Source organism: Stegostoma tigrinum, chromosome 3 (genome assembly GCF_030684315.1).
Source record: "Stegostoma tigrinum isolate sSteTig4 chromosome 3, sSteTig4.hap1, whole genome shotgun sequence".
Classification (NCBI taxonomy): Eukaryota; Metazoa; Chordata; class Chondrichthyes; order Orectolobiformes; family Stegostomatidae; genus Stegostoma; species Stegostoma tigrinum.
In genome coordinates, this window is record NC_081356.1 from 103,712,466 (window position 1) to 103,729,981 (window position 17,516).

A 17,516-nucleotide genomic window follows, 5' to 3' on the forward strand; every position below is an offset into this window, starting at 1 on the left:
CGCGCAGAACATAGAAACATCCAAATCATGAGCAAAAGTAGGTCATTCAGCCTCTTGAGCCTGCTTCGCAATTCAATAAGATCATGGCTGATGTGAACCAGAGACTGGCTGCTGGACCCAAGGGTATGCTTTTTATCTCTAGCCAAAGATTCTCCACCTGCCTTGTGGCTTGCTGCATTCTCTGCAATCTCACTTCCAGCAGCGAACAGATCTTGCCACTAGACCTTTGGCAACCTCCTCAGGTGGAGGAGTATCCATGGCCCATTCACTACAGACAGCTCAGGTTCTGCTAAAACCATTTCTCACATTATAGTTGCTTCATAATATACCAACAACTGATCACTCATGGACCCTTACAGAGCCCAACTAACCAAAATCCCAAAATAAAATCCACCATTCATAAAATATTTATCAACACTTCCAGTAATCCATATACCGCAAATGACCTTGAAGAAAGGCAATGAGAAGCTGTCGGCCTTAATTTTCTTGTTTCAGACAGCATCATCTAAGCAAGAGTGGCTGGCTACAGGCTTGTCTGGGTAACTGAAATGTGTAAATCGGATGGACTAGCATGAAGCATGATTGATTAGTGCACTGCATCATTGCCATCTTCCTGGGGGCATTTCCAGTAATCCACTGGAGAAGAGTCTACGGTGAGAACTTGAAGCCTCTTTGAGCACCGGTATCAGCAACCATGTGGCAGGAGCCTGAAGCGATGTAACATTAAGCTGGGCATCCATGGCAACAAACAGAAATTTTGTGACTCAGTCAGAACTTCTGTTGCAGTGAAAGTTGAGAAATCACGCATCAAACACCACATGATGATTGGGCCCACAAGTGCTTATATTGAATTTGGCACCATTCCCTTGCTCGAAAAGATTAGCTACAAGTTCTTTGTGAAACCCTTGTCAAAATTAGACTTGGATATCGGGCACAGTGGCATTATCCCTGCCTTTAAGCCATAAAGTCCAGGTTCAAGTCCCACCTGCTCCAGAGGCATGCCATAACATCTCTGAACAGGTTACTTAAAAATACCTACAATGGTGACTATACTTTACCAATGGTAGTGTCTCTACCCCTGGACTGGGACCCCTGGTTCAAGACCCACCTGCTCCAGTGGGGTGTAATAATGTCTGAGTAATTGGATTGGAAATATTGTGTCAAGCGGCTCTGCGGCAGGCCTGTCAGTGCATCTTGTCATGGATCACCCTCACAGTTCTCAACCTCAAATAGCTGTGAATCTCAGACTTCTCATTGCACCTTTTCATCTTGGGCTGTAGCATTCTGGAGGGAGTGGCTGACAGACAACAACAGCCATTGGCAGAGTGGCAGGAATGACAGTAGGAATACTCCCATTGTAAGATAAGAACACTAGTTAGTGCTGCATGGAAACATTACTATTCTTGCAAGGTGTGCCTTTAGCAATCTCAGTAATCCATTGGTGGTCATATTGATAGGCTGCTGTGCTGCTCTGAAAGCTCCTTTTGATCAGAGTGAACTGAACCACAGTGGCAGCTGTTTGAGCTTTCACTGCAGCACTTACAGCATTGATGGAGACTATGTTACAATGGAAACTGTGACGTAGACCAGCAGATGTTGAATCATATTCAGTTGCACAGATGTGCTGCTGGAGGTGGCCACTCTGAACATGTTGGAAAAGATGGGCTCCAAGCCCAACAGAGATGCTGGCCAGAGAACGTGGTGCCTGCCACTTCTAGTTGTTTGCCATTTCAACACACCACTGTATTCTCTGGCCAACATGCCAGCCTCAGGCTTGCTGCAGTGCTTGCGTGAAGCTCCATGCAAGCTGGAAGAACAGTACCTCATTTTCCACTTGAGACCCTTGCAACCTTCTGGACTTAATATCAAGTTCAACAGTTAGAGGGCTTGAGCACCTTTACTCATGCCTTCCCCCATACCCACACACCAGGCCTTGGCATCACATGGGCTGTGACTACGTACTACCTGTTGTCAGCCACTAATTGTCCCCATTAGCAGTTATTCAGATTCCAGACTGACTTTTAACTCCTTTTAGTGTGTCCAACTGTTTTCTCTTTCTTTGGGCTCTATTTCCTCCTATTGTTTGCTCTCCTTCCTCTCCTCTGCCCCATCTTCTGTATGAATCCTTTCCCCAACTGCCATTATTTCTGAAGAAGGGTCAGTGGACCTGAAACATTAACTTTGCTGTCCACAGATACTGTCAGATCCTGCTGAGACTTTCCAGAAATTTCTGTTTTTACACCAACGTCTTTATTGTGTCTTTATTAAACGTCTTTAATAAATCAGTCTGCGACTTTGCCATCTGGTGAGTTAAGACATGTTTTATGTAATTCTTCACCTCTTGCTCCTGCCCAATTGTTTTACCCCCCACATGTGGAGCTGTCTTGTACCCAGCTTTAAAATACGCACACAATGAGGCGATGAAATGGTGACTGTGGGTGTATGGTTCAGTAATGGTGATTCATCCTGTTCCTAAACAGTGGATAGGTGCTAGTTCTTGGGAATTTGAAATGATAAAGGGAACCAGTCCATGCCAAACAGTATCTCAAACTAAAATTAGTCCCACCTGCCTGCTCCTGGCCCCTATCCCTCCAAACCTTTCCTATTCATGTACTTTCCCAAATGTCTATTAGACTTTGTAATTGTACCAGGACTCTAATCATAGAGTTGTGTTTTGGCGAGGGAAGATAAGATAAGAAAAGAAAGAAGGTGGAAGAGATTGTGGGATGAAGGATGAGAGAAGGAGAAATAGGTATAGCTACTGACACCATAACTGCTTCACCCCCCACCAGGGTCCATAGCCTAGATCTGGCATTTTCCCATGATGGTCAACACTATTACCTCCATTCGTGTTCTAACACATACAAGTATATTTGTTCATGTCCAGTTCTTTGCTGTTGCCTGGTATTATTTGCTAATTATCCTAACCTGCAGAGCTCTGGTTGAACTTTGGGAAAGTAATCTCCCACCTCTCACTGCCACAATTCACCTTCCCTTTTAAGAGATGCATGCCACATTTAAGTGGCGCTAATTACTTGTAACATTTCATGCCCTCTTCCTGTTCTTGACTACCCCTCCCCCAATTCTTCTAATATTCACTAACAAACAGCGCACAAAACCTGGCTTCATGTCGAAATCTTTTAATACAGCACAGGCATCATCTGTCTGCCTATCACAATGAAAGGCACATGTTAATCCAATACCATAATTCCCATAACCAATTTCAGGCCTTTGACAATTTCGATCTCATTTGTAAAAGTAACCAAAACCTAATAGCTTTAAAGAAAGGACGTTGCAATTGGGGTAGGATATTATGAGGAAGGGTGGATTATATTGGGGTTTAGAGGAGAAATGATAATTGAAAATTTGCAAGTTAGTGGGACAATGCCTGATAAGATTGAGCTATCTGTAAACATCACTTCAGACAGAAGGCAAGTTGGTTTAACACAGCTAAACCATAATTGCTATTGAAATCATATTGATGTCTTTTTCTAGAACTATCCAACAATTTGGAAAGACATATATTAAGGAAGTAGATAACCTTCTTTTCCAAACTTGGTTTCTTGTGTCAATTCTGAGTTTCTCAAAGCCATCAGAAAAGAAAATGTAACTTGCACTAGTGTAGCCAGTTTGATTACTAAATTGTGATGCTTAAGGAAATTTGTGTTAATCCTAAGAACAATATGCTTCACCCCTCTGTTTAGGATTGACTAATTGCGAGGCTTTGCAAGTTAATCTTATTGACCTTAATCTCATTGGGACAATCCTGATACAGAACCCAGCAGTGAAGCTATTACAGTATTATTTGACTTCTATTCATTGCTCAGCAGCACAGAATGATGAATTACAGCATTGATTTGTACATATTGTGATATAATTCTTTTGTCAAACATACAAGTTTTATTGTAACCAATGTGGGGGGTCTGCAGAAAGAAAATCAAATTAATCTGGAGCAGTAGTTTTGGAAGACTATATTTTACCTTCATATGCAAGTCTGTCTGGCGAGTCTAATCACAATTTTGAGGTCATTAGCATGGTGTGCAAAGGAGCCCCAGTTAAGATTTGAATTTCCAGAAGGTATTTCTTATTGTTCTTTACAAAATTAAAAGTAAACAATTCAAAAAAAAGTGCACTGAATTATGAGGCAGTACAACTCAATATAAAATATGCAAACACATTATTATTATTCGCCTGATCACATTCTGGAGCCCATACTTGATTAAACAGAAGTCACTGCTTCTGTTTGAGACTGTTAAACTCCTTGCAGTGACCAGGGCATCTTTTATACAAGAAACAAAAGGAGTAGGGTGTTTAAACATGACTGGTGTGAAATGATATTGGAGTGTCCAGTGGGGCTATGAGATAAAGACACAGCTGCATCTTGTCCATGCAAGGATGATACAGAGATAAGAGAGGCTTCAGGTAAATTGTTGGTCACTGTGCTGTGCTGAAAGAACAAGGCTACATCTAGGTAACCCTCCTCCATTGGATCATCAGCAGTCATGGCATCTCCCTTCTCAAATGCACACTTAACATGGTATCCTGAAGGTGGTCACCTTTCTGCCAGGCACACTTGTGTTTCACAACATGTACCCAAACCAGATGAAAAGAGTGAAGATTCAGAAAATTCATCTGAGGTTCAACAAGTGGAGTGTCATCAAAGAATAGCAGATTGTGTTTGTTTGCTAATGAATAAAGAAGGTTCAGGGTAGTACAAATTTCTCCATTCTGTAAAGCACGCTGTTGATTAGAAGTAGCATACAAAATATTTTAAACCCCAGTCAATTACAGCTAAGTGTGGCTTGCAGTTGCCCCTTGACTTTCACTGGATGACTTCTTCATCTTGAAGTTGAACATTAGAGGTTTGGAGAAGGTAAGGCTTTACTCACAGTATTGTATCGGGAAGAACAGAACTCCTGCCCTTGTATCTAATTTAGCAAGAGTCCTCTTGCTGTTAACAAAAACTTCTGAATACTAGAAAATATCTCGAAGTTTTATAACTTTGCCCAGAATAATAATTCTTTTTGGCCGTTTGCTTGCATTTACCTTCTGGGCAGGAATATATTGTTGTCATTTACTTTATGCCGTTTGGTTCCACTGCTGAACTGTTCTGCTGTGCCTGCAGACAATTTGGAAATGATCCTTTTGGTTGCAGATGGTTTCTCACTGCATTAATGGCTGTGCAGAGTTCCTCTGATGTGAACACTTTTCAGTGAATAAGGAGAACGGTGGTGGCCATGCCATCGTCCCTGTCCTTCTGCGTTCCATGTAGCCTAGCTGTCTTGCAGCTGACTATCTTGACAAAGTCAGCCATGGGCTTCCATGGAAATTCTCTCTTTCCCCGGACTTTTTATGCTTATGTATTTCAACATGCCAGGCTATTTGAACAGCCTGAGCAAGGTGAGGACCATCCTGGTCAGATAGAGTCTCATTCGGAACACCAACTACTGTAAGATCTCCGAAAAATTTGTTTTAACAGGTTTTGTAGTCAGTAGTCTTCAAAACGAATGGAGGAATTCATGCTTTCCATTGGGTCTTGATTGCACCTATTAAACGGTGCGTGATTGGTATTTGTGTGTTATGCCTGAGACTAAAATAGATGTTGAGCACCTTAATACAAATTTTATAGTTTGTTATTTGTTTCCTAACAATGAGTTTGGCATATCAGCAATTTTATTGATAGTCTATAAAGGCATGTTAACTTGGTGTTTCAGAGATAGTGGGAGCTGCTGATGCTGGAGAATCTGAGACAACAAGGTGTGGAGCTGGATGAACACAGCAGGCCAAACAGCATCAGAGGAGCGGGAAGGCTGGCATTTCAGGCCTAGACCCTTCTTCAGAAATGGGGGGAGGGGAAGGGGGTTCTGAAATAAGTAGGGAGAGGGGGGGAGGTGGAGAGAAGACGGATAGAGGAGAAGATAAATGGAGAGGAGACCGCTCAAAGAGGTGGGAATGGAGCCTGTAATGGTGGGTATAGGTGGGGAGTTAGGGAGGAGATAGGTCAGTCCAGGAAGGATCGACAGGTCAAGGGGCTGGGATGAGGTTAGTAGGTAGGAGATGGGGCTGGGGCTTGAGGTGGGAGGAGGGGATAGGCGGGAGGAAGGACAAGTTAGGGAGGCGGGGACGAGCTGGGCTGGTTTTGGGATGCTCTATGGAGGAGGAGAGATTTTTGAAGCTTGAGGTCCACATTGATACCATTGGACTGCAGGGTTCCCAAGAGGAATGTCAGTTGCTGTTCCTGCAACCTTTGGATAGCAGCGTTATGGCAGTGCAGGAGGCCCAGGATGGACATGTCGTCTAAGGAATGGGAGGGGAAGTTGAAATGGTTCGCAACTTGGAGGTGCAGTTGTTTAGTGCGAACTGAGCGTAGGTGTTCTGCAAAGCAGTCCCCAAGCCTCCACTTGGTTTCCCCAATGTAGAGGAGGTCACAACAGGGCCAGTGGATGTGCAGGTGGACCTCTGCTTGATGTGGAAAGTTTTCTTGGGGCCTGTGATGGGGGTGAGGGGGGAGGTGTAGGGGCAAGTGTAGCACTTCCTACAGTTGCAGCGCAAAGTGCCGGGTGGTAAGGCTGGAGGAGAGTGTGGAACGGACAAGGCAGTCACTTCACAAACTTCAAAATCTCCCTCCCCCTACCGCATCCCGAAACCAGCCCAGTTCGTCCCCGCCTCCCTAATCTGTCCTTCCTCCACCTATCCCCCTTCTCCCATCTCAAGCTCCACCCCCATCTCCAACTACTAACCTCATCCCGCCCCCTTGACCTGTCCATCCTCCCCTGGACTGACCTATCTCCTCCCTTACTCCCCACCTACACTCACCTTTTACTAGCTCCATCCCCATCTCTTTGACCTGCCTGTCTCCTCTCCATCTATCTTCTTCTCTGTCCATCTTCTATCCGCCTCCCCCTCTCTCCCTGTTTATTTCAGAACCGCTTCCCCTCCCTCATTTCTGAAGAAGAGTCTAGGCCCAAAACGTCAGCTTTCCTGCTCCTCTGCAGTTTGGCCTGCTGTGTTCATCCAGCTCTACACCTTGTTATCTCTTAACCTGGTGTTTGATTGCCTTCAGACTTTAATCTTGTCTGATCTCTAATCCTCCTTCCCCTCCCCTTCCATTCTACCTGATCGCCCCCATCATTTTCAACAGCCTAATACCCGCCATATTTTCAGCTCTCTTCATTTTTTTTTTGAAGAAGAGTAGTGGATTCAAAATGTTAGATCTGTTTCCCTCTCCACATGCTGCCAGGTCTGCAGGGTGTCTCCAGCATTTTGTTTCGTTTGATTCTCCAGCATCTGCAGTATTTCTCTTTTCTTGCCCTGGTCTTTATCAAGTTTATAGAAAGGTTCGAAATGGTATTGGAGTAAATGTTCAGTGTCACCTTTATTCCCTGAGTGGTCTGGGCTGGACCAGCCTCATGGTCCAAAGGAAGGGTTGAAGCCATTTCTAAACGCATACCTATGTCCTATAGTTGAGCACATGAAGAACTCATTCATGTCAGATTATTAGACAGTATTATTTCCACTGATGGTTGTGTTTTTTTGGTTGCCTTCTGCAGCCAGTCTACAACTGCTGCCACCATGTTGTTAAGTTTTATATTGAGGCTGTACTGGGAGAGATGAGTCTGCCTTCATACCAGTGAACAGGAACCCCTATTAATGATGTACACTATCATAGAGTCAAAGAATCCCTACTGTGTGGAAACAGGCCCTTCGGCCCAACAAGTCCACATCGACCCTTGGAGCATCCCACTCAGACTCATCACCCTATAACCCACATACCCCTGAACACTACTTGCAAAATTAGGAGAGAAATTCCCAGAACCATTCTGGCTTGATTCTAGTTCCAAGTATTTCTGATATCATCAGGCACTCTAATGACATATTCATTAGAACAATGCAACTTAACCATTTTCTTGATATCAAAACTGTTTGCCTTCTTTTGGCTATCACAGAGTGCAAACATTCCTCACAAGAATTCCTCAAGAAGTCAACGCCAAGTTTGTCTACCTTTCTGGCTGCAGCAAGACCTTCTTCCATGCTGAATGACAGAGAAGAAATTTATGTCAATTGTATGGTTGTAGATCAGGTAAGACCTGCAAGAATATTTCAAATTATTGCCAAATAATTTAAATAAACAAAATGATAAGCTTGTTTCATATTACTCCTTAACACTTTGACGCCAGTTAAAAATAAAATTATATCAATGTATTGAAGTAATTATAAAGCAACCAAAATAAAACAAAGATAATGGGAACTGCAGATGCTGGAGATTCCAAGATAATAAAATGTGAGGCTGGATGAACACAGCAGGCCAAGCAGCATCTCAGGAGCAATGAATATGTGGTCATCTTGAGACTCTTTAACCCATTTTTTTTTATTGAATTAAAATTCCACCATCTGCTGTGGTCAGATTTGAACCCATGTGTCCAGAACATTTCTTGGACCTCTAGGTTAATAGTCAAACTCTAATACCACTAGGCCATTGCCTCCCGTAATGCTACATGTGGATGCTACACATCTGAAACAAAAAACAGAAGTTGCTGGAGAAACTCCACAGGTCTGGCAGCATCTGTGGGAAGAAAGCAGAGTTAACGTTTCAAGTCCAGTGATGCTTCATCGGAATTACAAAACAACTCCCTGATACACCTTGTTCTGTGATTGCAATTCTTGCTGTGAAATACACAGAATCACACAAAAGGGATATATAGTGTGTTAAAAAGTGAAGATTGACCCCTCCCCCCGCCGCCATCGAGAACTAAAAAAACTGAAAGCCCCCCCAAAGAGGAGCACCTGGCTCCATAATCTGTAAAAGAAGTGTGAAAAGTGTTATAACCTGTTTTTCAGTAACTTCTGCTGGTTAAATAAAATAAACCGCTGACACTCACTTTACAATCAACAAGTAACAAGTTACTTATTTAACTCTAGCAATGAGCAAATTAACTAAACTATTAACAAACCGAATAAACCTCTTCTAACTACTAACCTTTTCCAAATAAAACAAGATTCTAATGGTATGCTGTTCCAATAAATACAAATCCCACTTTGACAAAAAAAGACTTAGTCTCTTAAAATTACAGCCAGGTTACGGGTCTTCCGGAATGCTTTGTGGCTTCTCCATGGATTCTTCTGTTAGGAAGGCCTTCTCTGGGGATTCTTCTGTCAGGAATGTTAACTCATTATGCTGTGGGTACCTTTGCTATTTAGATGGTGCTTTCTCTAAGACTTGGAGAAATGTGCGAGAGTCGGCTATTCTCGAGAGCTGATGGCTATTAACTCTGGCAGACAACTGTTTGCTCTGCAGTCTTTACCCAACTGCCCCCTTCATTTATACCCTTGATTACATATCAATTTCCTACAATAGGATTGGTCCTATGTTGTCAAATCAGATTTAAATTTAATTTTTTTTTAATATCTAAGTGCCTGGTTCAAATTGACTAAATAAATTCAAAATGTGTTGTCTTGGTCAAAACTGCTGCTTGGCCTGCTAATTGTACAGCCTTTTGATACGAATGTTTCAATATGGGTGCTCTCTGTGTACTTGCAAACTTTCAAATTGCTGCTCACAGACATCCTTCTTAAATCTCTAAGTATTGAAAAAGCACATCATCTTTTGAAATGACCATTCAATGGTTTCCCCCCTGCCTAACATTGTACAAACACTAAATTGTAACTTGCTGTCTTCCAATTTATAAGTGTTCTACCCAACTTTGCAACAAGTGCCGCGCAACTTATGTGTGAGCTATTTTAAAACTCATGGAAGAAAAGGGACAGTATTTGTGTGATTATAAAGTTGGTCGATAGAAAATTGAGTATAATCATTAATTGATGTGTTTTGGCTGGGGACTAAGGTTGCTTTACCTAATATATATCAATGATCTAGCCCATTGTGTACAGGCACAATTTCAAAACTTGTGGACAATGCAAAACTTGGAGCCATTATGAACTGTGAGGAGAGTAGCATGAAACTACAAAAGGATGTAGATAGGTTGATGGATTGGTGGCAGGTAAAGTTTAATATAGAAAAATGTGAGATAACACATCTTAGTAGCAGCAACATGAAGAAACAACACTACATGAATTGTACAGTTTTAATGGCAGTACAGGGCTAGAATGTGTATTGAATGGTATATGATTTTTCAAGCATGTGGTGTATGGGCTTTGGTTACTTTTGTGAAGAGTAAAAAACAATAAGCTTAGAAAGATCTCTTGATTCTTGAAATAATCTAGTATGTGTCACTGGGCAAGTGGCTGTAAAGTTCCTGCGTTGTTTATAGAGGATTATTCATACTGTGATGTTGATGACAGGAGAGTAAATATTGAAAGCTTCATTTTGGTTTAGAATAATCAAAGATCGATTTTTGCTGAAAAACTAGAGACCGAAAGCTGTTAGGACAGTTTTGGAGGAGACTTGACCTGAACCACAAGCAAGTATGGTTTTTCCCTTAGAAAGAAGGAGACTCTAAAATTGGAGGCATGGTGCACAAAGTAGAAGCTTACCACCAAGTACAATAGAGTCTTGATCAGATGGACCAACGAGTGGCAGATGGAGTTTAAGTTAGATAAGTAGGAGGTGCTGCATTTTGGAAAGGCCGAATCAGGGCCGGATTCGTTCACTTCAGAGATAATGGGAACTGTGGCTGTGCTCCTAAGATGCTGCTTGGCCTGCTGTGTTCATCCTGCTCCGCATTTTATCTAGGATTCATACAATTAATGGTAAGGTCGTGGGAGTGTTGCTGAACAAAGAGACCTTAGAGTGCAAGGTCATTGCCCCTTGAAGGTGGATATGAGGTTGATAGGATTCTGAAGAAAGCATTTGCTATGCTTGCCTTTATTAGTTGATTCATTGAGTACAGGAGTTGGAAGGTCATATTTAGCCTGTACAGGACATTGGTTAGGCCACTTCAGCAGTATTGTGTGAATTCAGGCCTCCCTCCTTCAGAAAATATGTTGGGGAAACTAGAAAGAGTTCAGAAAAAATTGACAAGGGTCTTGTCAGGGTTGGAGTTTGAGCTATAGGGAGAGGCTGAATTGGATCGCTATTTGTCTGCAGCGTCAGAGGCTGAAGGATGATCATGTAGAGGTTTGTAGAATCATGAGGGGCATGGACAGGGTAAATAGGCACGGTCTTTTCCTCAGGGTGGGGTGTGTCCAAAACTAACGGGCACAGGTTTAAGGTGAGAGGGGAAAGATAGAAAAGGGATCTGAGGGGCAAGTTTTTCATGCAGAGGATAGCACATTCCATATAAACACTATCGGAGGAGATGGCGGAGGCTGGTACGATTACAATATTTAAAACGCATCTGGATGGGTGTATGAATGTGAAAGGATTTAGAGGGATATGGGCCAAATGCTGGCAAATGGGACTAAGATTTATTTAGGATATCTGGTCAGCATGGATGAGTTGGACCAAAGGATCTCTTTCTGTGCTGTATATCTCTATGACTGTAATGACTCTATATGAGTATGGTTTGTTTAGTTTATGAAACTTCTAGACTAAAAGTGTTGGGTTAGAAATTTACAGCGGATTAAAATATTGAGAAAGCCTAAGCTTTCAGATTTGTATTTATATAAAATTATCTCTCAGTTCACAGGCCAGAACTCTGGAGAAGCAGTTAAACCAAACTTAAAGACTTGATATTGAGGGATAATTTCTTTGGATTTGAATGGCTGTAAACTGATTGTTGAGGAATAGATGAGATTGTTTTTGTTGTGTATTTTAAGAAAACAGATATGTTTTAAATGAGTATGTTCATGCAGTTATTTCACCTAATGATTTGTTTGTGATGGTCCCGCTACATGTATTACCTCAAAATGAGAGCCTGCTGTGACATTAACCCACTCTATGATGCTTTCCTACTGATGGGAATATGGAGGGTCAGAAAATATGAATATATTTGTGTGATATGGTGAATCATCAACAGCATGCAAGGCTCAGTAAACACATTTTTTTCCTGTAAGGGACAGATCAGTTAGTTTTACCAAAGGTTTTAATATGATTAGTACAGAGAGATTTTATGTGCTCGTGGAGTTGGTAAAGAAAATACATTAATTCAAAACTGTCTTCGGAAGTGAGAAATGATTTCTTTAGCCAGAAAGTAATTGGAGCATGAAATAGTTTTGTAGTAGGGATAGAGTGTTGTGGTTAAAGTGGAGAGAATTTGCAATACTGAAGCTATAGCATTATTTTTGGATTGTTTTAGTTGAGGGCAAGCTGAATCAGTGAATCTCTGAATTAACACTCTATTGTGTGAGTCCATGGTTGTAGTTTACAAAATTATTTTACGCGTACAATGCAGTCTTGTGAAAGAATTTGGGATGATCCATGGTAACGTCTATGATTTAAAATTGTGAACATTCCTTATGGCTTTCTGTCTGAATCATGTGGTACTTGAACCTTTTTCAAGAGCACCTTAAGATTAACAAGGGATGACCACAGAATAATTCTATATGTTTGAAACTGAAAACGTTTAGCAACTAAAGTTTTGATTGTGTTGCATTACTCTGTACTTTCAGCCTTTTTATTTATTGCGGTCAATTAAATATATCCTTCTTCTTAGGTTAATGAAGGCAGTATAAACTATAATAGTAACAAACTTACCAGTGCAAGTACCAGTACTACTAACGCACTGCATGAGAAGTCATCTGACGACCATCTTTGCCGGGCTTACAATGTCCCCCAGTCAATGGAATCCAATATACCTACATCATTAGAAGACAATCTATGTAAGAAGCATTCAAATTACTATCTTGAGGACCACATAGACACACTTTTGAAGGAAGATCAGAATGATTTTACAGAACAAGTTTCTGATTTGTCTTCACCTGATAGTATTTTATGCCGATCATCGTTATTATCACAGCAGCATGATTGTGTCAAGGCAGAAAGTCTTTCCACAAGCATCAAGTATAAGCAAAGGTATGTCATTTACAATTTGTGATAGTTGATTTTAAGTAAATTTATCAGCCATTTCTAAAATTTGATTGATCCGATTAAATTTCAAAAATGCAAATAAAGTTAATAGAATGTTTTTGGATTCCGTTGTTACTTGTTTGTTTTGGTGTATTTGTATCTCAAGAAAAATGGTTAATGAGAAGAAGTGGTAAAAAGAGCAATTTTAATAGTGGTATTTGCTCAAAGCAGAGTTATAAAAATTGTCTACCAATGTTCAGCAACTTTTCACTGTGTGTCTTTGCCTCAATGCCATTGGCTTCTGTTTTTTGTTCTCCATAATTATTTCTCTGCCTGAGTTATTTTTCAGCGAATAGTTTTAAATAAGACTGCCTTCTGTCATTTAAGTTTTTTAGTTTAATGTCATATGGGGGCACCCATGTTCAAATGGGTTATTCTACTCCTGCTTGATGGTAGGATGTTGTACTGAATCACATTTCAGTTATAAAGTAGAATGAGTAGGCTGGGGAGCGAAATAAAACAACAAGCATGTTTAAGCAGACAGTAAGATAAGCAGATTGTGTGCTTGCTCTCAAGGATAATAAAGGGACAGACAGACAAGTCTTCGTAAGATTCATTTGTAAGAATTTGTTTTGCCAATACAAAGGGCACGATAAGTTGTGCTGAATCCAGGGGAGTTTTAGCTGCTTATCTCCCATCACTGCAGATTTTACAATTATGTACCCCACATTTGAGGACAGGTGTTAGCACACCCCCAGTGCAATTGGCTTGTCTAGTCCTGGGAGAACTACCTTCATGATTATGGTCTCTCCCTTGGTTAGCATATTAGATTAACTTTGGGAAACGGCATGTTAATTGAGTTTCCCGTGCACCCGTGGTAGTATGAGACCATGACAATTTAAATGACCGGTGCTTATTAACATACATTTGGTCCACATTTCCTGGTGAACCTGGGAAATAGGCAGAAACCAGATGCCGGCATCCAGAGATTGAGTCAGTTTTGTTACGAGTAAGTAATGGGAAGTGGGCACTGATGGCAGAGGAAGGCATGTATGGAAGAGTGTTGGCAGTGAACATTTGGAGATTGAGGCTGCCTTTGTTGTATTGAAGATGGAGAGTGTAAAGAGAGCCCAGGGCAGTGAAGGCTTGGCTCATCCTTTTAGGGCCTTGGAGAGTGCTCCTGCATCTTGTAGGCCCATAAAGGAAAGTAAGAAACTATTTAGAGATCCTTTTCTATTTTCATAGTTTCTCCCTCAACTTCATTGCCCTGTTGAAGCCTATTTTGTTTCTGAGACTCTTTGCTCTACCATTGACTGCTTTTGCTTCCTTATCTACCTGTTTACTCTGCCCATATCTTTGTATTCATTCAAGATATCTGGGCTGTGCTGCTTCGGCAAGCACTTATTGCTGATCCTTAATTGCCCTTCAGAAGGTGGATGATGAGTTGACTTCTTGAACTACCTCAATCAATTTTGTGTAGGCACACTCACCTACTGTTGGCAATTTTCACGATTTATGATTTTGACCCAACAACACTGAAGGAATGGCAATTTTGAAGCTAGGATCTGATACTCCGTATTTATTCATGGATTTGGACCAGTTTTTAAATGCCTTATTGTTCACAGTACTTCAGATGTGATCCATAAATTGAAGAAGGAAATGCTTAGGAGATAAATTCAAAATAACATTGTCACAACACCTCCCTCTTACCGCTGCCATTCCAGTTTCCCCATTTACAACCCATGCGAAGCAACTGCATTTCCATGTCATTTGCCCACTATGTGCTGTTTTTAACATGAAAATTATGTTTAAAAGGTTTTGTTTTAAATAAGCAGTCATTCATTCATTACTTTCCATTTACTACATATCAATAGGAGTGGCAATCATCCAGACCCTTTAAAGTATCTAAAGCAGAAACTGCCAGAACTTGAAACGTCTTAAACTTATAAATGAGCATCATACAGAGCTGAAGCTGTTAAACAGTGTTTTAACTATTTTAACACTCCAATTGATGCCCTGGCTCTCAAACTAGAATGCATAATAAGGCTGGGCCACAGTGTGTCCTAATTACCACCGTGGTCAAACTTCAGGCCACATGCTGATATAAAATTATACTTGTGTTTATTGAACGCATTAGCATTTTTTATAAAGTAAACTTTAATTGATCAAAAATAACCAATAAATTGAAATTCCTTCAAACTAATCTCCAATGAAAACAAATCTATAAACAGTTTAATAATAAATACCAAATCCAATAGACAAACAACATGAAAAATAGAAACCGGAAGCTCATTATGGTATTGATGTATTGTATGACCGATTTTCAAACTAACTAACCTGTAATAACAGGTTAAAACCTATAATAACAGCCATCACGCTTTCGTCAACTGACAAAGTAAAATAGCAAGGTTGGAGTTTTTTTTAGAAAAGCTGTCCCAGAATCTCTACAGTGTGGAAACAGGCCATTTGGCCCAACAAGTCCACACTGCCCGTCTGAAGAGCATCCCACCCCTGTAATTCCCCATGTCTAACCTAAACATTCCTAAACATTATATGGGCAATTTACCATGGCCAATCCACTCACCCTGCACATCTTTAGAATGTTTGAGGAAACCGGAGGAAACCCAGGGAGAACGTGTAAACTTCACACGGAAAGTCACCCAAGATTGGAATTGAACCTGGGTTCCTGGTGTTGTGAGGCAGCAGCGCTAACCACTGAGCCACTGTCCCACTAGCCACTCGCCACTAGTCATATGTCATGATCCTTGAGCATTCAATGAGTTTTCACGATTCTTTGACATCATGACTATGGATTGACGGCTTTGATATATCCAATGAGTTCATGAACTTTTTACACACAATTTCTGAGGCTGCCTGACCACTTTCACAGGGTACCTGACAGTTCTCTTTAACCTCAGTGATTCTAACTCAGCCTTCACCTATTTGGGCTTCCAAACGTTGGTATAGCAGATTAGACAGCAAGCTTTCAAATCTATATGCTGTCTTGTCGGTAACCCATCTCCTCAACAACATAGTTCCACCCTGACAGACAGACTGACTTTTCTTGAGGCCTCGATTACCATTTAACATCTGTCATCTCCTTGACCATAGGAACTCTTCCAGACTTGCCAGAACCAGTTCCAAGGTACTGAATCATTAGTAGCCAAGTTCTGCTATCTATTAAAAGCAATGCTCTACCTGGTGTCACTGTGTCTTTTGAACTCTTTTAATCATGACTCAGCCTGCAATCAGCCTCCATGCTTGGCCTCACAGACAAACAAAGCTTTGATTTTTTTTTTTGTTTGCTGTAAGCAAAAAGGTTTCAAAAACAACAAGTCCTTCTTAAGCAACAATTTCCAGTTTGTGGCTCCAAACCAAAATTGAAAAATCAATGTCTGTTCCAACATAAAGGGTTTTATTTGCTTAGGCTGTCCTTAAGTTGGAGAATTATTAAGTAAAATTTGTTAAATCAGGCAAAATATCAAACGAAAATGATTTTGCTTTTTCCAAAATGTATTCCAATGGTCACATTTGCGGAGTTGTTAGAAATAGTACTAGCCTAAGTTGCATGAGATGAAAGGGCAAACTTGCCCTCTTGGCTTATATTGATCATAATTACCAAGCACCACCTTGGATTGGTATCAATATTATAAGTGATTTAGTAAGGAAACATAATTATTTTTGCAATATTAATTTGTTTGTAGACACCTTTTTCACTATTTGTTTTTCCAGGTTCAGCTTTGATGGCATTGATGCAGACAGTGAAGGAGAAGAGGTTTCAGACAGGTCTCCGGGCTCATGCACTCCAAAATCTCCTAATTCTGTTGCATTATTTGCCAGCAGTGGAGATGAACTGGATTCTTTTGAGATTCACCAGGAAACTGAGATAAACATCAAGGAATCTGAATCAAGGTCTTCATCCAACAGCTTGTTGCCAAAGGTACTAGAGCAGACTTTAGTAGTTAGTTGGAAAACGAATGCAATTGTGTAATCTGGGCAAATTTAAAAGCTGATATCCCAATGGAACATTGTCTCTATTCCAGCTGGCAATGTAAGAACATGCTATTGGCAACTTCAGCTAAAGCTCTTAAGGCTAAATAATGCTGATTTATTTCTAGAAGGATGTAACACATGAAATCAATCAGAAATTTAAAATTAGATAGTTGATCAAAACAGGAAGCTCTATTTGACACAGAAATGTTTTATATGCACATATGTTTGACTTTATTATGTTTTTCAAGATGGTAGCACTTTAAAGCTGGAGAGCAGACCAAAATAAAAGCAGTTAATTAACAGATTACAAAACTATTGTTCTGACCATTCCATCTGGCATCAAATTTATTCAACAGTCAAAGGAAAGAATCTTAGAATTGTAATTTTCATTTAAAATAAAAAGTGCTGGATCTTGGCCCTTAAAACTCATGATATCATTGAAAAACTTCAGCTGCAAAACATGTAACTCTCCTTACAATGAACCTTTTTAGCAACAAGGATGGACCAGAAACAGTCTATGATTGAATGAACAGATACTTAGACTTTTGTATAATAGATAATATTTTCTCATTGGTCACCTCCATGATTAAATTTGCCTGGGAATTTCGAGGATTTCTGG

The 17,516-nt window shown here is 40.6% G+C and overlaps 1 protein-coding gene across 1 annotated transcript in view; it reads left to right on the forward strand.

Moving 5' to 3' along the window:
* The window catches only part of arhgef28a (Rho guanine nucleotide exchange factor (GEF) 28a), a 410,326-nt gene that overhangs the window by 181,855 nt on the left and 210,955 nt on the right, over positions 1-17,516 (forward strand). Inside the window, exons 12-14 of the mRNA XM_059644799.1 lie at positions 7,947-8,080; positions 12,552-12,910; positions 16,637-16,844. Of these exons, the coding sequence (XP_059500782.1) occupies positions 7,947-8,080; positions 12,552-12,910; positions 16,637-16,844 (701 nt within the window). The remainder of the gene's footprint in view (positions 1-7,946; positions 8,081-12,551; positions 12,911-16,636; positions 16,845-17,516) is intronic.